Raw genomic sequence first — 25273 nt, 5'->3', positions numbered from 1 at the left:
GCACCTATTGAAAGTGAGACAGACAGACAGATGACGTATGACATAACATTAGAACTAATGTGAAGTTCTGATGAAAGGTTGTTACCAGAAGCTTTAGTTGTTTCTCTCTCCACAACTGCTACCAGACCTGATGACTTAATTTCAGCATTTTCTGTTTTTATTTCTGATTTCCAGCATCTGGAGTGTTTTGACTTTGTACTAGAATTAGTTTAATATTGCAAAGTGATATCCCTCTTTTATCTCTTACAGCAAGGAATAAATTAATCAAAACAAGGGTTTTTAGGATAAGAAAGGTCAAATGAATTGAAAATGAGCTAGATGTGATGTGCATAGGTAATGCAGTGCAGATAAGCAAACTGTTTTAACTGCACAACAATACACTCCCTTCCAGAGTATAGCTTTTTATTTTCTGCAAGCAGGATAAGTTAGGTTTCCAGACCACTGTTTGTGCCTGCCATTAGAGGCTTTTAACTATCTACAAACAAAAGATTGATCTTTCTCAGTCTCTGCCATCCTGTTCCTCATGTACTCCTCGTGCTATTACATCATTGTCTAAGTCACATGCGCACTCAGTATAATCCCATCTACCTTTAGAGCAAAAGCAGATGCATTTAACCCTTTTCTCTCCTAGTCTACCATGTGTTCCATCTGCTATCACCACAACTACGACCATGTCTGTTCACCTTGTTGTCATCTCTTTCTTTGCCCCTCTCCCTGCATACCCTTAGGCAATCCATTAAACACATATTCTAAGTAATTGTGGGCTTCCCCTCCTGCAATATTCTTCCAACAGTAGTGATACACCTATTCTAACCCTTATGAAATGTTCCCTCAAGTGTTGCCACTGTTAGTCCATCCCCAAGCATAGTGTCCCTGTTCATTTCAGCCAGCTCATCTTTAATGTCAACAGAGTCTCTGTTTATGTTTAAAATTGTCATTTTAACCCAGTCGTTTTCCCTTTTAAACTGCATGTAATCATCAATCATGTTGTGGTTGCTGTTTCCTAGGGGTGCCTAAAATCGAGGTCATATAAATCCAGTCATATGGCACAACACTGGGTCTAATATAATCTGCTTGCTCCTCTGAGAAACCATCTTGTGAATTTCTCATCCACGCTACTACTGTTAATCTGATTTTATATGTAGATTAAAATCAACAATATTTGTTGTCATCCCTTCATCATCAGGCACTCAACATTCCTTGAATATTTTGACATTCCTTTTCATTACCTTTTTAAGCTCTTGTAGACAAGTAGTGACTTATGTGTTCTACTATTTCTCACACCCATCCAAACTGATTCTGCATCCATATCTACGGAGTCAAATTTATATTTGTTGCTCAAGTTATCAACTTTGATTAACTGTGCTCAACTTCCAACTTTATTGAGCTTCCTATTTGTGTTAAATTTCAAATACCCCATGATATTCGGGACCAAATTCATGTTTCCTGAAACAATGGTTATCAGATTGTACACCCATACTTCATACACTATTAGCTAGTTTGTTCTGGGTGATACATGCATCTGATAAAGAGACTTTAGTTTTGTCTCTTGTTCTCTTTGTAACCTCTACCCTTGATATATTCATCTGTTATTCTAGCTATTCCTCTCCCTGCCATTCTCTGACCCTTGTTGCTGAAATTACTATTTTAAGAGAACATGTCCTGAACTTGAGCACTAGGCAACAGTTTGGAAACTACCTAATTGCAGAGGAGAATGTCAGCCCCTTTCACCATGCTACTCCTAAATTCCTTCCACCAGTTGAATTGCTTTCTGTATCATGATGCTGCAACCACTGCCTTCAACCAAAAAGCTTGAGGGAATCTCATCTATTGGACAACTGCAAAGGCTGACTCTATTGCTCTTTAGGGACCTTTTTACTGCCTTTCATTCAGTCACACCTGTCTATTCCTGATCATTGAAGAAATCAAAAGTCCCCAACCGAAGTGGTGTGATTCTTTTGGTATAAAGAATCTCGGTACCTTGTCAGTGTCTGTAGTTTATTCTCCATCTCAAACTGAGCAGAAGCTTCTTAAACTTTAGGCATTTAGTGCAGATGTGTTTTCCCTGTTTTACAATGGCATTCAGGAGCTCCCATGTACCACAACTTTGACTCGTTACCTGAATCATAATGAAATTTTAATTATTTATTCACGTAGTGAGTATGTTACTATATACGTTAACGAATTTTGCCGTCCATTTATGGACTAATAAAAATAAAGCCAGAAAAGGCTATAACTGTTTACTAGAAAAGTCCTTTCTCTATAGTGGAGTAAGAATCATTTGCAATCAGCTCAAATGAATCTGTCTGTGTCCATTTGCTAAGAGATCCTTTCCTTATCTGCTCCTGGTGATGCTGACTGCCTGTCTCTCGATCATTACCTTGTTCACTTACTGTTTTGGGAATGACAAAAATGAAAATAAATGCTGTTTATTCTCCCTAATTTCTGCAACATATGGAGAATGATCATTTTCCTGGTGCTCTGGTTCAGCATCAAAATAATCATAACTCTACTAATTGTGTTTTTTGCAATTTTGATGTGTCACACATGAGATTCAGAATAAATGGTTGGAAAAACCTCTGCTTTTGCTTGTCATGATGCCCTCCATTTTGACAGATTATGCAAGACCTTTTGAAGTGTTGTGGCAGCATCTCTTGCATGTTATGATCTAGAGCTATTGATAGAATGATAGAGGCTTCAAATGGATGACTAGGAATCTGTCCTGCTGCTTTTAAGTGACTTGTGCCGGTTGATGATCGTTCTCTTTGCTAGCGTTATGTAAAGTGCCTCCCTTGACTGTCAAGTTTCAAACTCTAATGCAGAAGTTCTGGCTTGGGAGCAAACGCAATATTCACTGCATCACAAGGCCTCCTCAACATTACCAATCAGGGTTGCTAATTTTGAGACAAGCTATTGTATTATTGACAATGCAAGAATGTTCTAGTACATTTACAAAACTCCACCTACTTGACAATTGTGTACATTCAAAGCAGGCCAAATCCAACCCATCCAATTTCTGCCCCATCAATACACTCCATGATCAGTAAATTGATAGAAGGTGTCATCAACAGTGAGCACTACCTGCTCAGCAATAATCTGTACAGTGACTTCCAGTTTAAGTTCTGTTAGAGTCACACTGATCCTGATCTTGTGACAGCAGTGTTTCAAGCATTGACAAAACAGCTGAATTCCAGGGGTAAGGTGAGAGTGATGGCATTAATATCAAGGTTGCATTTGACTGAGTGTGGCATCAAGGAGTCCCAGTAAAGCTGGAATCCGTAGAGTAGTAAAGCAGGGGCAGACTCTCTGGTTGGAGTCTTACCTGGCACATACGAAGATGGTTGTGGTTGTTTTGAGGTCAGACATCTCTGCTTCAGGACATCTCTCTAGGGTTCCTCAAGCTAGTGACATTGATTAAGCAGTTGAAGATGCTTGGACCTATGACCTAATGTTCTTCTTCAGTTCAGAAGTGGGAGTGTTTGATGATTGTGCAATGTTCACCATTCATGATTCCTCAGGTACTGAATAAGTCCATGTTAAAATGCAACAAGAGCTGGGGCTGACAGGTGACAAGTAACATTCATGCCACACAAATGCCAGGCAATGACCATCTCCAGGAAGAGACAATCTTAACAACTGGCTCCTTGACATTCAGTGGTGTTGCGGTCAATGAATCCCCACTATCAGCATCCTTCAGATTACCATTAACCAGAAACTGAAGTAGACTTGCCACATAAACGTAATTGTTACAAGAGCAGGTCAGAAGCCAGGAATACTGTGGCAAGTAACTCCTCATCTGAATCCCCAAAGTCTGTTCACCACTGTCTACAAGGTACAAATGATGGAATACTCCCCACTAGCTTGGATGGGTGCAGCTCCAACAACACAAGTTTGACAGTATGCAGATCAAAGCACTTCGCTTGATTGGCACCACATCCACCAGCTTCTATTCCTTCCACCATCGTAGTGGCAGTAGCAGTGTCTGCTATCTGCAAGATGCGCTATAGAAATTCACAAAATATCCTTCAACAGCACCTTTCAAAGCCATAATCACTTCATCTGGAAGGACAGCAAATACATGGGAACACCACCACCCCAGTAAATTTACTTCTGAGCCACTAACCATCTGGAATTTCCTCCCTAAAGGGCCTTGTGAATCAACCCACAGCACATTGACTTTAGTGGATCAAGAAGGTAGCTGACCACCACCTTATCAAGGGCACCTAGGGATGGCAAAACATGCTGGCCAGTCAGCAACGCCCATGTCATGAGTAAATACAGAAAATGACTAGCTGACTGTGTGACTGGTTCAGATAGACATTGTCATTTGTTGTTCTGTATGCAGCACATTACTGTTTTCAGTATTGCAGGTAGAATGTTTGGTTCCTATGTATCCATATGTTGGTTGTAATTGTTTTATTTTCCAGTGTTCACCTTTTCTTTTGTGTTCCCAGTTATTACTTTGTATAGGATTTATGCATATCTACATCTTGACGTGAGATGCTTGTTTATTCTCACTCACTTATCTGTATGCACCAATCGGCTAGTTTGAACTAGGCTCATGACTCTGCTAAGGACTTGAAACTGAACACCATTCAGCAAAAAGCAACCCCTTAATTGGATCCCTGTCCTTAAATATTCTTTCCTTTCAACATTGATACAACTAATGTCCTAATGGCAAAAGGCCCCCTGCTCGTAGCAATGTTATGACCGGATGAGGAGGGGTGAACTGTTCCACTCCTTTTAACTCACTTGGATTTTTCTTCATTTTAGCATGCAACTCTATCACATTCAAATAAAGTCAGTAGATCATAAAGGAGCCAATTGCACCGTTTTTGAGTGAAAAGAAAAGGAATTTCATAGTCAGTATGGATGGAAGTCAGAAACAGGAAAGGAGCAGCCTCTTTACTGGGAATTTTCTATAGCCACCCAGTTGCAGCAGAGACACGGAAGAAATAGATTTTGGGAAAAGTGCAGAAGTAACAGGGTTGTTGTCATGGGTGACTTCAACTTCCCTAATATTAATTGGAACCGTCTTAGAGCACATTGTTTGTTTGGATGGAGCAGATTTTATCAGCCCAGGAAGGATTCCTGACTTAATATGTAGATAGGGCGACAAGAGAGGAAGCCATATTAGATTTGGTTGGCAACAGACTGGATCAGGTGCCAGATCTCTGGGTGGGAGAATACTTTGGTGATAATCACAATTACCTGACCTTTACTATCTTCATGGAGAGGGCTAGGAGCAGACGGTATGGTATTTGAGGGAGGGGAATTACAATGCTATTAGGCAGGAACTATGGAGCATAAGTTGGGAACAGATGTTCTTTGGGAAATGCATGACAAATGTGGGGATTGTTTAAGGAGCACTTGGTGCGAGTGCTGGATAGGTTTGTCCCACTGAGGCAAGAAAGGAATGGTAGGGTGAAGGAACTTTGGGTGACCAGAGATGTGGAACATCTCCTCAAGAGAAAGAAGGAAGCCTACTTAAGGTTGAAGAAGCAAGGAACAGACGGGCTCTAGAGAGTTACAAGGTTAGAGTGGTGCTGGAAAAGAAAGCAGGTCAGGCAGCATCCGAGGAGCAAGAAAATTGACGTTTCAAGCGAAAGCCCTTCTTCAGGAATGAAGGAATTCCTTCCTACTCAGATGCTGCCTGACCTGTGCTCTTCCAGCACCACGCTAACCTTGACTCTAATCTCCAGCATCTGCAGTCCTCACTTTTGCTGAGGGTTACAAGGTAGCCAGGAAGAAACCGAAGAATGGACTTAAAGCTAGAAAGAGGCATGGAAAAACTTTGGCGGATAGGATTAAGGAAAATCCAAAGACGTTCTATAATTGAGGAATAAGAGGATGGCCAGAGTGAGGGTAGGGCCAATCAGTGGAGCGGACTTGTGCCTGGAGTCTGAGGTAGTAGGGGAAGCCCTTTGTGAATACTTTGCTTCAGTATTCCCTAGTGAGAGGAGCCTTGCCATTTGTAAGGACAGCATGAAACCGGTTGATGTGCTTGAACAGATTGATGTTAAGAAGGAGGATATGCTGAAAATTTTGAAAATCGTGAGGATATAGAAGTCCCCTGTGTCAGACAGGATATACCCAAGGTTACGACGAGAAGCAAGAGAAGAGATTGCTGGGCCTTTGACCATGATCTTTGCATTCACACTGTCCATTGGAGTCGTAGATGATTAGAGGGTAGCGAATGTTATCCCTTTGTTTAAGAAATGGAATATGGGGTAGCCCTGGGAGTTCCATACCTGTCAGCTTTATGGTGGTGGGCAATGTTTTGGCAAGGATCCTGAGAGACAGGGTTTCATTTTTTTGGAATAGCATAGTTTGATGAGATAATCAGCATGGCTTTGAAAGGTCATGCCTAGCAAGCCTTATTGAATTCACATTGAGGATGTAACAAAACACATTGAAGGTAGAGTGGTGTATGATTTAGCAAGGTGTTTGATAAGGTTCCCCGTGGTAGACTCATTGAGAAAGTAAGGAGGCATGGAATACAGGGAAATTTGGCTGTCTGGATACAGAATTGACTGGCCTATAGAAGACTCGGTGGTGGTAGATGAAAAGTATTCAACCTGGAGCTTGGTGACCAGAGGTGTTCTGTAGGGAGCTGTTCTAGGACCCTTTGCTCTGTGATTTTTGTAAATGACGGAGGAAGTGGAAGGGTGGCTTAGTAAGTTTGTCGAAGCAACAAAAGTTGGAGTTGTGGGTGATGTGTAGTAGGGCTGGTGTAGGTTGCAACGGGACACTGATAGGCTGCAGACTTGGGCTCAGAAGTGGCTGGTGGAGTTCAACCTGGAAAAGTGTGAAGTGATTAATTTTGTAAGGTTGAATTTGAATTCAGATCACAGGGCTAAAGACAGGATTCTTGCAGTATGGAGGAACAGAAGGATCTTGGGGTTCACATTCATAGATCCCAGAAAGCTGTCACCCAAGTTGATAAGGTTAAGGTGTATGGTGTGTTGGTTTTCATTAGTGGGGGGATTGAGTTTGGCCTGGTCTGTACTGTGCTATGTTCTATGTAATAGCAATATATACCATCTATAGGGTGCTCTGCAACAAGTGGCCAAGCCTTTTTTTTTTAGCCTTCTGAATCTACAAACTCCACCACCTTGAAATGCATTTGCAGCAGAATGCCACAATCTGCAAGTTCTCTCCATGCTATGCGTTATACAAACATCTAAGTTAGGAGTAGAAACCGCACATTTGGTGATTCAAGGTTGCTGCGCCATTTGATAAGGTTATGGCTGGTCTGTTTGTGTTCTCAATTCCACCTTCCCAATTCTGTGATTCACTTCCCTAACACACAATTATCTGCTTCTGTCTTTCAAAAATGTTTTATAAGAGGGTTTCATGGCATGTGGTAGTGCTCTAGTACATCAATTGCAAGGTTAGCGCGTGGTACAGTGTATAATGAGGAAGATTAGTGGGCTGGTAGCCTTTTATTATGAAAGAATTTCTATGTATTGAGTTGTACTGGGCATTGATGAGACAACATTTTGAATGCTGTGTGCACATTTGGTCTTATTTAAGGGTAGATTTAAATGCGTTGGAGGTGTTCAGAGGCTGTTTATTAGATTAATACTTCAAATGAATGAGTTATTTAAGGATCCCACCTCCAGTGCAGATGGGCCACATGGCTGCTTTCTGTTCTGTAAGGATTCTGAGAGCCTCCAAAACAGAATTATAATCTTTCCCGCATAACATAATTACTTCTATGTTCAATTCCTCTTATAATAAAGGATGACATTCCATTAACTTTTCTGATTGCGTGCTTGCCTGTATTGCTAACCTTTTCTGACTCGTGCATTAGAACACTTGGATCCAGCTGTACTTTGAAATTTAGAAGTTGTTCTCCATTTTTAAGTAATACTTTGCTATTTCATTCCATAGCAATCAACTTCACATTTTCCCATTATTATATTCCATGGCTCAGATATTTGGCCTTTCACTTAACAAGGGTGCAGACTGATGCAGAGAGGATCAAACCTGTATTTCTGTCACCTGTAAAGATAGCAGCCGTGCCTTCGCTTTCTTCTTGCAAGTCATTGATCTCAATCGTAAAAAGTTGAGGGCTCAATATGGACTCCCCGAGGAACCTCTGGTTACTAGCTGCCAATTTAACACCGAGCCATTTGTCCTTGCTGTTTTCTGGCAGCCAACTAATCTTCCTGTCCTGTACGTCAGTCTGAAATCATGAGTTCCTATTTTGCAAAAGAACCTTTTTTTATTGTGTAGATCTTTGTTCTTGGATTTTTCAGAAGGCATTTAAATTATTTATAGTCCTCACCCTCTCTCTCTTCCAATAAATCCTGACTTGCAGCATTGTTGTTCAATCAGATTTTTGGATCGAAACCCTAGACCGATCTCCTTAACAGCATTGAGTGTACAAATGGACTTCTCCACTGTCTTCTGGATGATGGAATAGCATTGATTCTGCCTGCTAACAATGCCCACGTCTCATGAAGAATAAAACCAAATCTTAAAGAATTACTGCAAAGCCACAGATGACATGCTAAGCAAATGTATCCTCATCCCTCTCAACATATCTGCAACCTTTGTCAAGATTAACTATATTAATGACAGTCACCCAACTGAATGAAACTGCACTCACTTTGCTTCTCGTTTATCTGTCAATTCCTAGAGAATCGCCTGGAATGGTTCCCCCCCATCCCCTCACCTCACATAATTGTGACTTGAGGAAATCTCACCCCTGGCACAACTTTCTCATCCTTGTGCCATTTAACCACTACTGCATGAGGTAGCACTTGATTAACCAGTGAATCATATGCGGTGGCATCTCCTTTTTGCACAATTTCTGCTGGTGTCCATTGTGGATCTCCATGACTCTGAACTATTTCTCATCTTCTACATATTACTAATTACTGATGCTGATATTGTTTGAAACAGCATCCTGTTCCAAATCTGTAGTGACAACCTCCAAACTCCATTTCATCACTGCTTTTCAATTTCCATTGAATTGACATTGGCAACGTTTGCAAACCCTGCATTAGATGTCAGACAGCAGTTCCCTCCAGCTAAATATTAGCAACAGTCAAGCCATTATATTCTGTCCCTGGCTTAAACTTTTATCCCTAGTGACCGTTTCCACACCTCTTCCTGGTAGATGTTGAGATTGAGTGTTTGGAATTTAGGTGTCACATTTGACTTGGTGCATTTTCAGCTAACCATCTATGCTATTATCCTGATGAAGGGCTTATGCCCGAAACGTCGAATTTCCTGTTCCTTGGATGCTGCCTGACCTGCTGCGCTTTTCCAGCAACACATTTTCAGCTCTGATGCTCCAGCATCTGCAGACCTCACTTTCTCCTCATCCATGCTATTACCACTGCTGTCTATTTCCATATTCTAAACATTGCCCAACTCCACTCTTGGCTGATATCCTAAATGAAACCTAAGTTCTTCCACACAATCCTGGCTGGTCTATGTTTCATCGCCCATGAGTTTTACCCCGTGCAAGACTTTGCTGGATTTGGGATATGGTTCCATTCGCACACCACCACTCTCCCTGAACTATTCTGGTTTCTTGTTTAACAGCACCTTTTTGCGGTCTGGTTCTTGTTTTCTTTCTTAATGAGGAGAGGGACTAGCAATATAAACCAATATTGCAACCCTCTTGAACGTGAGCATTCCTCCAAATTTGAACTTCTGCAGATTCACCATTTTAATTACTGGGGCCTGGTCCTTCAATTGCCAAGATTCTAAGCTGTTGTATTCCCTCCTGAAACCTCTTGTCTGCCTCTCCTTTGTGCCTTAGGGCCATTCATGAAAGCCAGATCACCCAAATCTTGGTCAGATAGTTCCTTCTGTGACTAAGAATTAAGTTTTTGTGCCTGTGGAATTCCTAAAGTAGGGTTCAAAGTGAGCACATTTGACTGGTATCTCTTTTGATCGATGAAACAAAGTGGGCATTCAAGACTGGGAAGTGCTGCAAAAAGCCATGATCTCATCTTCCAATTGGAAAGATGAGAAAATATTGGCTTTTTCAGCCATTTGCCTCAATTAAAATATACTGTATAATTTTGGGTTGGAAAAGTTAATGAAAAACTCTAAATATGCTGAAGCAGTGAGGAAAGGTATGTGTATACTAAAATGGTTAAATTGGGAACTCATGTTAGGACTGCTATATAGTGTCCTGTAATAGAGGTAAAAATGAGGCTAATTTGAATAGGATTCTATAGAGGTTTTCTGAATGAGTAATCTGACTTGTGCCCTTGGTTCTTTTCCTAGTGCAAGTTCCATAATTGGGGGCTTACCAGAATCTCTTTGGAGGGAATTTCCTGTACTATTCAGTTGGGGCCTTCTCCACTGAAACAATGGCGGTGGTTCTTTTGTGAATTATCTGTTTGTTGTCACTCAGTCCCAGAAAGCAAACTTTTTTTTTGGGCTAATCAATTCCACTCCCGCTTTTATTTTAAAACAGAAAATTATAATAATTTTGAATTGAGCCCAAAGTAAACAATCTATACTCCCATTAAATCACTTGCTAGTTTATCATTTGAATAATCTCAATCCATATTAGAACATAGAGCATAGAACATTACAGTGCAGTACAGGTCCTTTGGCACTTTTTAAAAATTAGATTACTTAATGTGGAAACAGGCCCTTCGCCCAACAAGTCCACACCGACCCGCCGAAGCGCAACCCTCCCAGTCCCGTACACTTACCCCTTCACCGAACACTACGGGCAATTTAGCATGGCCAATTCACCTAACCTGCACACTTTTGGACTGTGGAAGGAAACCGGAGCACCCGGAGGAAACCCACGCAGACACTGGGAGAACGTACAAACTCCGCTGCCTGAGGTGGGAATTGAGCTCGGGTCTCTGGCGATGTGAGGCAGCAGTGCTAACCACTGTGTTGCCCACTGTGTTGTGCCAACCTGTGGAAACCAATCTGAAACCCATCTACACTATTCCATTTTCATCCATTTGTCTATCCAATGGCCAGTTAAATGCCCTTAAAGTTGGCAAGTCTATTGTTGTGGGCAGGCCATTCCACACCCCTACTACCGAGTAAAGAAACTACCTCTGACATCTGTCATGTATCAATCACTCCTCAATTTAAAGCTATGCCTCCTCATGCTAGCCATTGCCATTTGAGGAGGAAGGCTCTCCCAGTCCACCCTATCTAACCCTCTGATTATCTTGTGTTTCAATTGAGTCACCTCTCTAATGAAAACAGCCTCAGTTCCCTCAGCCTTTCCTTGTAAGACCTTTCCTTCATACCAGGGAACATCCTAGTAAATATCTTTTGAACCCTTTCCAAAGCTTCCATACCCTTCCTATAATGTGACCAGAACTGTGTGCAGTACTCCAAGTGCAGCTGCACTAGAGTTTTGTGCAGTTGTAGCATGAGTTTGGGACTCCAAAATTCAATCCCTACTAATAAAAGCAAACACACTGTCATCTTAACAACCCTATCAACCTGGGTGGCAACTTTCAGGGATCTATGTGCATGGAACCCTATTTACATGTAAGTTAAAAACAATGAAAAATAATGCCTCTGACATGAGGTGTGTTGATTTCAAATTATTTTGACGTAAGTCAAATGCTTAGTTTGCTTTGAATCAAAGTAATCACGAATAAGATCCTCATTAAAGCTGTAGTTTCTTTTACCTATGCAAAAATGTTCTATATAGATAGTAAAAATTACATTTGGTCAATTGTAACATCTATTTTCTGGGGCATTTTCTCTCCTGTGACTAAGCTATAAGACATTGGAATGCTTGGCTGCTGTGAATTTTATCACAAGTAATTGTTGTCCTGTTTCAAAGTTGAAACCTAAACAATTTATTGCTGTTTTTTAAACATTGTTGTGATAATTAAAAAACAGCCTAAGTTCCTGAGATATCCAGGAAGCCACATTTAGCACACAGTATTATAAAGCATGCAAAGCTCAATGCTAGGTGATGGTCAACATTATAAAGTGCTTGTCTATTCAAATCCCCACCTGCATGGTCTTAGCGTCCTGGAAGCTTTTAAAATGCTGACTGTTATTACAGAGTTTCACAGCTACTGATCCTCTGATAACTCCTCTCTTTTTACCCAAAGACAGGTACAAGCACTGGTATGATATTTAAATGGTTATTGTTTCTCAAGCAAGAATAACTGAATTTGAGGCACTATGTGATGGGAATGGAATGCATATATTAAAACCAAGGGTGAACTTGATACAATTGAGTAGATACTTGAATGTTTCTTGTAAAAGATACAAGTCCTGCTGTTCAACCCTTGCCTGCAACACCCTGTACATGCAGGGGTTAAAAGCATAAACTCCTATCCTCATTCACTTGGCCAGTTATAGAGGAGATTTCAAATCGCAGGTGGCAGCATAAGTCGCCCCCTCCCACCCCTGTGCTGTGGGCAGAAATCATCAGCTTAAATGAATCTACTATACAACATTTGAGGTGGGTATCTCAAAGGAAAAAGATTTCTAACATTGATTGTCTTTTATTGGTCTTTGAGACACTTTTTAGGGCATAGTGTTATTGCTATTTGACTTGCTATTTCAAATGTTCATGCTGGTTTCTGTTGCCACTGCCAATGGTAATTTGTACATTAAAAAATCTGTATTTGAGACCAGCTGCCTAATAGAAACCTGTCAGAACAGTTGGCATCCTTTTCTTTGTATTGTGCACTATGAATTCAGTGGTGTATTTAGTGAGTATGTAGAGTGCATGCATTATGCTTTTCCTATTTATCTTCTATAATTAATGATCATGCAGGATTTAACTAATTGAGGGAAACATCATTAATATTTAAAGCAGAGCTGCTGGCCAGGAAGGAAACATTAGCTGTTGTAATTGAAGAGCAGGGCAATCAACGTCTTGTTAATATCTCTACTGTGGTCTTTTTGAGTACTACCTGAGATTGTGGTCTGAATTAGTTAAGTTATAGTTTAAAATGTAGCAGCATTCCTCTTGCTTTTATATTTACAGAAATAATTTACTTAATTTATCTTTTTGACTCGAACTTGAAAAGCATGTATTTGCCTAGCTTGCTACAAGATAAATTAAGTTATTTAAAATTGGATAAAGTTTTGTAGAAGTCATGTTTGGAGGAAAAACAGTCAATTTCTGAGAACTGCTGAATGATAAGTCAAGGCAAGTGTAACATGAAGACCACAGTTGTTTATGACTGTGCTCCTACAGTTCCATATCCTGCTGATACTTAGTACCCAAGCTCCTACATGGCCCTCATGCACGTGAAAACTGAAGTGTTGGTGCTGATAACGTACTTTTGAGAGGGAGAAAAAGACAAAGTTGTGCCGTAAATTGTTTTGAAGCCACTATAATCCCAGAGGACCAAAATGCTGCTCAGAGGTGACTGTGGTACTTTAACCTGAGGGTCACCATGCTTCTAGCCAGGAGTGAGATTGAGAAAGTGAAGCCTTCATAGTAACCAAAGCCATTGTAGGAATTGAATCTGTGCAGGTGGCATCACAAACCAGATGGAAAGCCAGTTGAGCTTTTTATCTGACTTCTGTTAGAAATGCTAAGTGTTGATCCATCTTGGCCTCTTCCAGAGGTCATTAGCATCGCATGTTTTTAGCTATTTTGATTGTGTAGTTGATATCAATAAGTGGCTGGAGGCACGGAATACTCGAGGCTATGGGCCCTGACAACATTCAACAAGAGTACTGAAGACTTGTGCTCTAAGCTGTGCCCTTTTGCAGATACAATGCTGGCATCTACCTGAATGTCTGGCTCATGGCCTAGATATGTCCTGCTCACAAAATTGACCAGTTTTCATTCCTATCAGTCTGCACTCGCACCGTCAGCAAAGTGATTAGATATGCTATTGACAACACTGTCAAGTGACACTTGCTCAACAAACACTACACTGACTGGTGCACAAGTTGTTTTGTCAGGGCCACTCGACTCTGAATTTCATTTGCAACTTTGCAAACATTGACAAAGAGCTGAATGTCAAAAATATAGCTGCGCATGCACAGAAAACTTCTACCTGCAAGTTTCCCTTCAAGCTTCACACTTCCTGACTTGAATCTATGTGACTGTTCTTTTACTGTTTTTGTGTTAAAATCTTGGAACTCCATCCCTAACAGCACAGTGAGCGTCAGTACCCTCCTCCAAAGAAAAATTACCTTTTTCCACAGACTGTAGCAGTTCAAAATGACAGCTGACTGTCTTTTGGTGGGTAATTGGGGATGGGTAAATGTTGGCCGAGTTAGCAATACCTACATCCTGTAAACAAACGTTACATCACATCTAGTCATTTGGTGTAATGCTCTGGTGGCATGGATTTGTATCCTAAAGGTGATGAAATTTGAACTCTCTAATCACTCCTCAAAAGATGTCTAATGGTGACCATATAGCGTCACCATAGCCCTAGAGGATCATAGAGCTGTTGTCATTTGAGATGACTAGTTTGATCGGAGGGTCTAATGCCTCCAGTGAGGGTTAGAGGTTGAGAAGATGGGTCTTCAGCAAGTACTAGAATTAACCACATGAAGTTGGCATCATTCTGCATTGAAAACTAGCTCTCCACTGTCAAAAAGTTCAACTGGTTCACTTGTCCTTTCAGGAAGGCAATCTGCCATCCTTGCTAGGCCTGACTTACATGTGACTCGAGATTCACAGCAATGTGATTTAACTCTTAACTGTCCTCTGCAATGGACTAGGAAGCGTCCTGATTGTATCAAATTGCTGCAAAGTGCAAAGAAGGGTAAGAAACCAGGCAATTTACCTGGCATCATCACAAGTTCCGGAAATGACAAGTAGCTTTGACCCTGAAAATTGCTCTTTTCCAACATCTGAGGGCTTGGCTAAAATTGGGAACAGTGTCTCCCATACCGACATTGTCTGTAAATTAAGATTCCTTGAGTATCACCATATTCCAGACACCACATCACCTGCCCTGGTATATCTTGTTCCACGAGCAGGATGGATCCACTAGAGTAATCAGTCCACTAGAGTAATTCACCCCCATCTCCTGTACCTTTTGCAGCTCCTCGCTCCTGAACTCTTTCTCCGACTTCACACAATGTATCATCCATTCCTTCACTCTACCTTAAGCAACCGCACTTTCAGTCTCGTGCTCCAGAATGCTCTTGCTCACCTTTTTAATCACCTTTCTCTCCTTCAAACACTCTGAATTCAGTTTTTGTTTTCAGAATCTTTTATCTCAAGCTCAATTTGAACATATTGACCTTTCCGCTCTTGTTATAAATGTCCCTCAGGTTAGGTAACATCAATGGAGAGAAGCTGTTATCATTTCAAATTGAAGATCTTCAATCAGAAATTGAATTACTCCACAGTTCGAAGAGATTAATGAATTCATAGCATCATCACCGAGCCTGCTTACCAAAATGTTGATGGTGACGACAGAAGGAAGATTGTGGGTAGAAAGTGTGTCCTAATCGTTATATTAGGCATGGTAAAATACATCTTTTAGGGATTGTGCTTCTGATTTTCAAGTTGAAACTAAAAAGGTAATTGAAGCAGTAATCATCTGTTAAGGGTTCATTAGCTTAGTTGAATGGCTGGTTTGTGATGCAGAGTAATGCCACCGCATAAATTGAACCCCTTAAGCTCTCTTTTTTTCAATTGTGATCTCCACCAGTTGTTTCTCTGATGACAAAGCAGCCGTAAGGTCTGGTGGCAACTTTACTTTACAATTTGTTAAATATTGCCCTACCTGAAATTCATAATACTTCAGGGCAGATGATTGCATTTAATATTATCTATGGGGAATTGTTTCTTCTTTGGGAAAATATCACTCTTATCTAATGCTGGTTCATTCTCTCTCAACAGAAAGAAATTCAAGCAATGAGTCAGTGCCATCACCGGAACATTGTGTCATATTACACCTCATTTGTGGTAAAGGATGAACTATGGCTGGTGATGAAGTTGCTCAGTGGTGGTGAGTGTTTACTCCAGGTACTGATACAGTCTGGAAGGCGTTGCCTTCAATCCAGAGAGAGACCAGGCCCCAGTTGTTGGGGTGGAATGCTTTTAAAAAAAAATTTCCTATCCTTGAAATATTAATGTTCAGAATTTTCCCTTGTACTAAAAATCAACTTGCAGAAATTTTACTTAAATTTTAATGTTGCACCTCAAACATTCAGCCAAATCATGCTCAGTAGATTAAATCCACATCAAAACAATGCCTGGAGATATAAATTACAATTTAACACTTACTTCACCAAACATTTCAAAGTTAACAGTTGCAGTTAGCCTGTAAATAGAGACACAAAGGTTTGTTTTGATTTTTTTTCTGTCATGCGGAATGTTGTCATGCGTTAAAATTGGCTCTCAATGTTTCAATTGTTCACATTCAGTGAATGAGGCAGCCAATTGGTCTGTAGCTGGCATTTAATTAGCCGCCTCTAACTCAAGTGAACATGAGGGCTCTTGTTAGTGGTAGTGTCCCTATCTCTGGTCCAGGAAGCCTAGGTTCAAGTCCTATTTGACCCAGAGATATCATAACAATGCTAAGCAAATTGATTAAAATAACAGCTAAAGTGAATGCAGTATTGGAAATAACTAATGTTGGCCATTTACTCTTTCAATTCCAGACTGCCATTCAAAAATATCATGATTGTTCACCTGAATTTCATCTTTTGCACGATCCTTGCATCCCTTAATTCCCTTCGTATCCAAGCATACATGTTGTCCTATCCTCAACTCTGAGGTTAAAACAAAATCCAAAGATTCGTAACTAACTTTGTGAAGATATTATCATCTTGCCACAGCCCTCAGTGGGTGATCCCTCATCTAATAGTATAATGCTGTAAGGAGCATATTTTATCAGTGTCCACGCTTAGGCTCCATGATTTTCAATTGGACCACTTTTCATTGTTCTAAACTGTAGGGAATATGGGCCTGATCTGCTCACTATTTCTGCTTGGGAAAGTTGCCCTCTTCCAGGAATTGGAGAATCTTTGTTGCATTTCCTCTTTCCCTTTCTCTTGGGAGATGAAAGCTTCATGCAATGCACCCAAGTATCACCTCACTAGTGCTCTGTATGATTACTAAAACATTTTTCATCTATGCTTGAATCCCTATGTAGCAAAGTTATATAGTATTTACTGTGCAATTTACATTACCAGTCTAAATTTTGGAATCAGATATAATTTCAAATCTTGCAAATGACACCAAATTGAAGAGCTAGCCAGTAGGGGTTAATTGAATTGTTAAATTTCTCAATGCAACATGTGCACTGCGTTTTGGTAGGTAGAAAAGGAAGGTCATTTCTTTTTTGATAGATGCAAGCAATGTGTGAGATATAGGAAGAAAAATCTTGAAAAATAAAAACCAACAATTGAGGTGGAGTTTCTCTAGCACTTTTTATTTATATTTCACCAGGTCTGTCAGCATCTCTGGAAAATCAGCTATGATTCCAGCTGATGTTAATACTGGACAAGTTGGATCTCAGATGGAAACTGGCTTGATAGACCCAGCTTTGTTGGTTTTCTTTAAACTGTGGAGGTCAGTTAGTGAACCCACTTAAGAGTCTGCATGTGTACTTCTAACATATGATAAAATGTTTACTCAACATAGGGGAAAAAACCACTAAAGATAAAAAAAATGGAAAACTTTCTGTGGAAACCCCAGAGAAATTCTTCAAACTCTTGTTATTCCTTTCCTTCCAACAATATCCTTACACACAATAACCCTTGTGACAACTCACCAACATTTCCAAGGTAAGGCTTTCTTTAGGCTTCTTTGGCTGCAACAAGTTTCCTGCAGCAATTTACTGCATGTGCTTTGGATACTTCAGCTGAGATTCATCTGAGGCATCTAATACAAACTACAAATTAAACTTTAATTTCAGAGTTCTGAAGCTGAGTTTTCAGCAGGATTGCTTATCAAAGTTCTACTCTCTTTCATTCAGGCACACCCACACTTCTGTTGATGTGCGAGGTAACAGCACTGTTTCTGTTCTATCGTTTTGCACTAAATCATCAACTTGGGTTCTTTCATGAGTTGTCAAACAACATTAAAATACATGTGTGCAACTTGCCTCATGCCCACAAAAACAATTTTTCAAATTAAACTAAGACCATAAACTCTCCTTAATGCAAAGATACAAGATAAAAATTAAACTTTAGCTCTGTATTAGGAACAATGGATAACTTGTGTTTTCAGTCCATTTTAACTTTTCGGAGCTCTGCAAAACACTTTCACCTCAAGTTATCAAGGCTATTTTTTAAAAAAGCAAAGCATGTGCAAGGCTTTATTTACAGAAGGATAGAATTTTAAAAGGAAGTTACACCTGTATTGAAGCGTCGTTAGATCACAAAGTATGGTATGTACTTCTGATCACAATTTTACGCAGGCTGTAGACAGAGTGGGAAGGAACAAAAGACTTAGGAAGATGATAACAGAAACACTGATGTTCATTATCAAGAAATGATTAACAGGATGTCTTTTTTTTCCTTAAGCAGAGTTGATTGTCATAGTACTCAAGGGCAGATCCTCAGCTCATTTCTCCACTTTTCGCAGTCGTAAGCTTCCACTTCAGTTGCTTTTAAAAACCTCCCTTTTTTTGTTTTTACTTCAATGAGTCAAATGACAAGGGAAAAGAATATATACACGATATGAAAATTGGTGAAGTTGGAGGTAGTGAGGATACAGCAGGATATAGATCAGTTGGAAAGTTGGATGGAGAAGTGGCAAATGGAGTTTAACGTGCTTGAGGTGATGCATTTTGGGAAATTGAATGGAAGGTAAAAGTATACAGTAAATAGAAGGACGCTTTGGAGCTTTGATATGTAGAGGGACCTTGGAGTGCAAGTTCATAGCTTCCTGAAAATGACAACACAATTTGATGAGGTGGTAAAGATTACCTACGGCATGTTTGCATTATTGGCCAGGACATTGAGTATATAAGTTGTCAAGTCATATTGCAGTTGTGTAAGACTTTAGTTAAATCACTTTGGAGTACTGTGTGCTGTTCTAGTTGCCACAATATAGGAAGGATGCATCGGCTTCAGAGATGCTGCAAAAGAAATTTACAAGGAGGTTACCTGGGCTGAAGTGCAGTAGCTAAAAAGAGAGGTCGGTCCAACCCTGATTGTTTTCATGAGAGTGCCAGAAGCTGAGAGGTGAACTGAGAACTACAGAGGAACCTCGATCAGCTAGCATTCAATTATCTGAATTTCAGATAATCTAGCAAGATTGCAAGGTCCTGATGTTTGGCTAAACTATTATCCAGTATTCGATTATCTGGAAAATTACTCCCTGCCCGTGTCATTCGGATAATCGCAATGCCTCTGTATATAAAATTGAGAGGCATGGATAGGATGGATAACTGAAGTTAAGCTTAAAGGACGAAGCATATTTTTATTTTGGAGGGTGGTCAATGGCATTTGGCATTGTGTTGGGCCAAAGGTGCATGTTTGTGTGCTGTTACATATGTTAATACATGTAATTGTTTGTTTGAGTTGAGTTTATTATGAGCTTAAAGGAAACATTAGCCCTCTTTCCTAAAGGATGTTTCACACATGCGAGCAGTCATTGGTTTTCACATTTTTAGCTGTTCTTGCCATTACCAAAAATTGATAGAAACATAGGGAGAAAGTGAGGACAACAGATGTTGGAGATCAGACTCGAAATGTGTGGTGCTAGAAAAGCACGGCTGGTCAGGCAACATCAGAGGCGCAGGAGAGTTCACGTTTCGAGCATAAGCTCTTCAAAACATTCCTGATGAGGAGCTTATGCTGGAAACACAGAAATAGTAACAGGAATGGCCATTTGACCCTTGAAGCCTACTGCAGCATTTAGTGTGATTATGCTGATCACCCTGCTCAATAGTCTTTCTTGCTTTTGCCCTATATCCTTTGATCTTTTAGCCCTAGGAACTATGTATTTCCTCCTTGAAAACATTGAATGTTTTGCCCACAGCTACTTTGTGGCAGAGAATTCCACAGGCTCACCATATTCTGGATGAAGAAATTCCTCCTCCTCTCTGTCATCACTGGACTATCCTTAGACTGTGATCCCTGCTTCTTGACTCCCTGGGAACATTGGGAACATCCTTTGCGTACACCTTGTCTATTCCTGTTAGAATGTTGTAGGTTTCTATGTGATAACCTCCTCATCCTTCTAAACTCCAGTGATTATAGCCCTAACTGATCCAGTTTCTTTCTTATACATCAATCCTATCACCCCAGGAATCAGTCTGGGAAATCTTCATTGCAATTCTAACAAAGCCTGATCGTCCTTTCTTCGATAAGAATAAAAGTGTATACCATATTGTGTGGTCTCAAAGAGACATCCTTACTCCTGTACTCTAATCATCTTGCTATGCAGGCCCACATACCATTTGCCACTTTGTTTTGCCATTGACCATTGCTCAATAGCATGGGACACTTGCCAGGATTTGGGGCAAGTAACAAAATTAAAACCAGGAGAAAGACCCTGTGAAGTCTCAAATGATCTTGCCACCCTTGTTGACTTAGACATTTAGTCTCAACTCCTTTCAAAATTGAAGAAGCAGAGAGAATATTTCCTCTATACTGGAGTGTACATCTGGATTCCATCAAAACCCAGAAATCCAACAAGGAATTCTGAAGAAATGTTTTAAATGCAATAAAGGTTATGAGAAAAGAAGATATCACATGGAAAGTAGATTAAATAATAAAGGGGAAGCTAGACAAACATGAGGGAAAGATGTATTTAGATGTTTTGATGCATTTAGATGTGAAAAGATAGATGGAAATTTGAATAAAATATAAGCATGGGCAGGTTGGACCAAATAACCTTTATCTGCACCTTTTTAGGTTTGAAAAAGACACTACTCGTTTGAGGGTGGCAGATCTAGGGGATTTATTCATAGTTAACCCCATTAATATTTCTCGTACTATTTGTTTAGTTATAATAATCTAAGCTGCTTATTCTTGCTCGACCTTGATTTTATTTCAGGAATGCAGACTGATAAAAGCAAATGAAGGGGACATTCAATGAAGTGCATTGCCCCAACACATTGCATTCACCTAATTGTTAAAAGTATGCATCTCTTCTTTGAGGCTTTTCTCTGCTTGTTGCTCACTACTTACAAGGCTGAGAAAATAAATACTTTAATTCCATTCCAACTAAGGAGACTCGAGGCAAATGTACATCCAGAAACCTGTGCTGTAAACTCTGCTTACATTTTGATAACTGTGACAAATTCCATCATACAGCTGTTCTATACAATGCTCTAGAAATAAAACAATCCATAACTTTTAAGAGTCCATTCACCTCATCTGCCAAATTTAATGGATCCTTTAAATCTTTCAAGATTTGTACCCTCATTTTCCCCAGAATCAAGTAGGTTGTTCCTTGGGCCATACTCAATCTGTTTACGAAGTTTTATTAAAATCAATCACCTGTTTTTGAAATATATAGACAACAGACTAACAAATGGTCAAAGGCAAATCATGATCACCACCCAGCTGGAGAAAATTATTTGTTTAATGTTTGCTGTTTCCTTGTTATTATCTCTGCTTCTGATGAGTCCATGTTAACTTTTATTGATTTTTTTTTTTCTCCCATTTGTTCTTCTTTGACTTCTAAAATCTTCTTAATTCACAGATTTACAAATTTTTGGATGCATTCTAAGCCTCTTCCTTTGATCTAATACTATCTTTAATTCCTTTTGTTATAATGTTAAGTTACTGTTTCTGTAGCAATTTTGTGACTTTGATCAATATACAATTAGTGCAAAGTTTGTTATACTTCTAAAAACTAGCCATTGCTTCTCCCACATCATAGTGTAACTTTGCTTATGGAAACATAGAAAATAGAAGCAAAAGGCAGACATTCAAGGCAACAATTCTGATCCTCCCAAACTTGACTTTTCTCCGAGAATCTCCTTTTCTTACTGTCTTATTGCCTTCTGTTATTGTTAGGGCAGCCTCTTCATGCTGTTAGTTTCTTAAAGGTTTAGTGTCCTGGAATATTTTAGTTTTTAATATTGACTGCTTTGCAACCTTGAGGATGGGAAACCTTAGAAGATTGGAAAAATACTTATGGATGATTTAACCCTGCTGCTGTCTGAGTTATGGTTTTTAAAAAAAAAAAGCCAAGAACATAACTTCTGCTCCACAAATGCTTTGGTAAGGATTGGGGCAATTTAAAGAATTTAAGCAATAGTACTTTGTCTTGACTGCCTTTTTCTCCCTATTCCAGGATCTGTGCTCGATATCATTAAACATGTAGTAGCGAGAGGGGATCACAAGAATGGTGTTTTGGAGGAGGCAGTTATTGCCACTATTCTGAAAGAAGTACTGGAGGGACTTGATTACTTGCATAAAAACGGGCAGATTCACAGGTAAGCATAATCTGGTCAAGTAATGTGGGTACCCTTTCAATTTCAAGGATGAATGTGATTCAGCAAGGATTTGGAGATGTTGAATTTTTTATTGTGGAGTGGTTTTAACAACATTTGGTATATCTTTGAATTCATTGAAGGTGATATCTCCTACATGGAAAGTGATGTAGATCATCCCTCCTAATGCTGCAGAAATAGTTTTGAAACTGGGCACAGAAGCAAAATCTCATTTCAGGTGGCTCCCTGGTGTGTTTCCATCCCAGAACTCTTGCTAGGTTATCCAATTATTAATTGCCATAACCTGCTAAGGGTCCTTTGTAGGAAAGGCACCCTGGTGGGCATGACTTGGATACTATCAGGATTGAGATAGAAAATAGTTTTGATACTTAAGAATCTGCTAAAAGAGGATTCTATCCTAAATCTCATCTATGTGCACTCACCTGAAGTGGTTGCTAGACCTTTATCCACTCTTCATACTGCTTTCTGTCTATTATCTTTTGTCTCTTCTCTTAAAATGTTTGCATTTTTAAAAATAGCTATAGTATGTCTTAATTTCCACTTGATTTGTCTCTGATATCTATTTTTAAGCTTGATCTCTTGTTCTGTGGACTTGTTCCTGATTGGGGCTTAGCAAACTGATAATCCTAAGCATTGCAGTTGGATTTTGTAAAATTTAGGTTTTGGTTTTTAGAAATTACCCTTAAAAATATTGTTAGCTGTTATAGAAAAAAAATTCTGATCTAAAGATCAGAGCCTGGAAGGGCAGCTTAATCATTTAAATCAATCAAGTCAAGGACAAGGTTCTAATCTTAAAATTGATGGGATGCATCAACCAAGTGATTAAAATATGAATAGTAGTTCATTATATTTTGGCTGAAAACAGCTACTCCATTTCAGACTGAAAATCAGTCTTGACATCTTCATTTCCTGGATGACAAATATCTGTGCTATCAAGAGATTACATTTATTCTGCTAAACAGCAAGCCACGCGCCAAATTCAGGGGTCAGGGTTTTTTCAAAGTTGTATCTTCAGACCCTGCCACCTGAAAAGTCAGTGGGCTTAAAAACACCTAGGGATTTCAAACTTCTACCAGTTATATGTAACTAGTATTAAAATTCCACTTGTTTATACTCAGAAGTCTAGCCCCAGTTGGAGCTACTCACTCGCAGTAACATTTCAAATTTGAGATATTCCTCAAATTTCTGCTGGCAACAAAAATTGGCATAGTTGTTAGTTATTTATTAATCCATGCAGTTTTGTTTTGATGGAAAATGCTTCTCCAGTGCCATCACTTAAGTCCTCATTCTTGCTGCAGTTAGGACAATAGAGCAATGAATTCTGGAATCTTCCTCCACAAGGTTGAAACTCTGAACCAGTGCAAATTGTCTGAGACCACTTGGAATTGAGTCAGTATTTGGGTTCTGACTTTTACCACCAGCTTTGCAGTTTGACTACTGATGCTCGGTGTGTACCCATCTTTCTGTATACCACAGGTACTAAATCAGTTTAACAGGTAACTACTTCTAATTACCCACTACTGATGTAGTAGTTATTTCAAATATTGTGAATGATATACAAATCAGAACTTGCCTTCTAATTGTATGACGAGACTATAATTTGTTCATCTTGGCATGCAATACTGGTGTGGAATTTAATTCACATACAATGACATTAGATGGACTTTGTTACTTAACATATGGTTATGACCCAGTGCTGAATAGTTAGACTTTCAGTGTAATGTTCGAAAGATCATTCAAATTGAGCTTCCTTTTTACCATCTGTGTCCTCATGTGCATAAATAGGTTTCTTTCAAAATTGGGGAAAAAAAAGAGCAAAGAAGCCCATGGCTTCGCTAAGAAAGAATAGGGTAATATAATGGTGTGGTCAGTATTTCACAACATTATAGCAATGTAATTTGAATCTTAAAGGTTACGTCACAAAGGAGGCCTTTTCAATTTTGGAGAAGGTTTGTGGATCAGGTTTTAAGTTTGCTCGCTAAGGTTCTAGATTTGTTTTCTGATGTTTTGTCACCATGCTAGGTAACATCAGTGAGCCTCCAATGAAGCTCAAAGGAGACCATTTGGCCCATGGAGTGTATTGACTTTTTGAAGGACCAATGAACCAAGTACAATTCCTCCATCTTTTCTGTAATCCTGTGAGTTCTTTTTTTTACAGATGGTAATCCTGTTTCTTCTGGAATGTCTTGACTGAATCTGACTCCATTGCATTCCCAGGCAGTGCTTTCCAGATTCTAACTCTTTGTTGTACGGAAATGTTACCTGTCATGTCACCATTGCTGCATTTCCTAGTTGTCTTTAATCTACATGTACTTCTTGACGTTTATCCCAGTAGAAACAGGCTTTCCAAAACTGCTCTGTCCAAGCCCCTCATAATTCTGAGCACAGTTATAAGTTTCTCAACTTCCATATCTCCAAGGAAAACAGGCCCAACTTTTCCACTGCAGTTCCTCATATTGGAGCCATTCATATGAATCCTCCAAACACTTTTTTTAATCCTTTCCCACAGTTCCTAAGTTATGCTGCTCAGACTTTGGCATAGTTCTAGCTGAGTGAGTGTTTTATACAACTTTTAACATAAATTCCTCCCTTTTCTACATACTAAAGAACAATCCTGCACTTATTGTTGGAGGGCTGTTCGGCCCTCCAAGTGTGTGCAGGCAACACTTTATTCCCTTCTGTCTTCCCTTTTATAGGATCAGTATCCCTCTATTCCTTTCCTTTTCATGTATTTATCCAGGTGCTTCTTGAATGTTGCTAGTGTGTCTGCTTCCACCACCTCGGGCAGCACATCACTCTGTGTGTAAAACTTGTCTCGCACATCTCTTTTAAACTCATCTTCACTCTCTTTCCCCACCAAGTGAACTTCAATCAGGTTGCCCCTCAACCTACTGCGTCCTGGTGAAAATAAACCCAGTCCATCCAAACTTCCTTCATAGCTAATATCCCCC

At 39.6% G+C, this 25273-nt stretch overlaps 1 protein-coding gene across 2 annotated transcripts in view; it reads left to right on the top strand.

The window, feature by feature from the left end:
* LOC132815066 (serine/threonine-protein kinase OSR1-like) overlaps positions 1–25273 on the top strand; it is a 186076-nt gene that overhangs the window by 54070 nt on the left and 106733 nt on the right. For both annotated transcript variants that reach the window (XM_060823762.1, XM_060823763.1), the window contains exons 3-4: positions 15800–15908; positions 22163–22304. In XM_060823762.1, the coding sequence (XP_060679745.1) occupies positions 15800–15908; positions 22163–22304 (251 nt within the window). The remainder of the gene's footprint in view (positions 1–15799; positions 15909–22162; positions 22305–25273) is intronic.

Source organism: Hemiscyllium ocellatum, chromosome 4 (assembly GCF_020745735.1).
Source record: "Hemiscyllium ocellatum isolate sHemOce1 chromosome 4, sHemOce1.pat.X.cur, whole genome shotgun sequence".
NCBI lineage: Eukaryota > Metazoa > Chordata > Chondrichthyes > Orectolobiformes > Hemiscylliidae > Hemiscyllium > Hemiscyllium ocellatum.
This window is presented reverse-complemented; position numbering and strand designations above follow the sequence as displayed.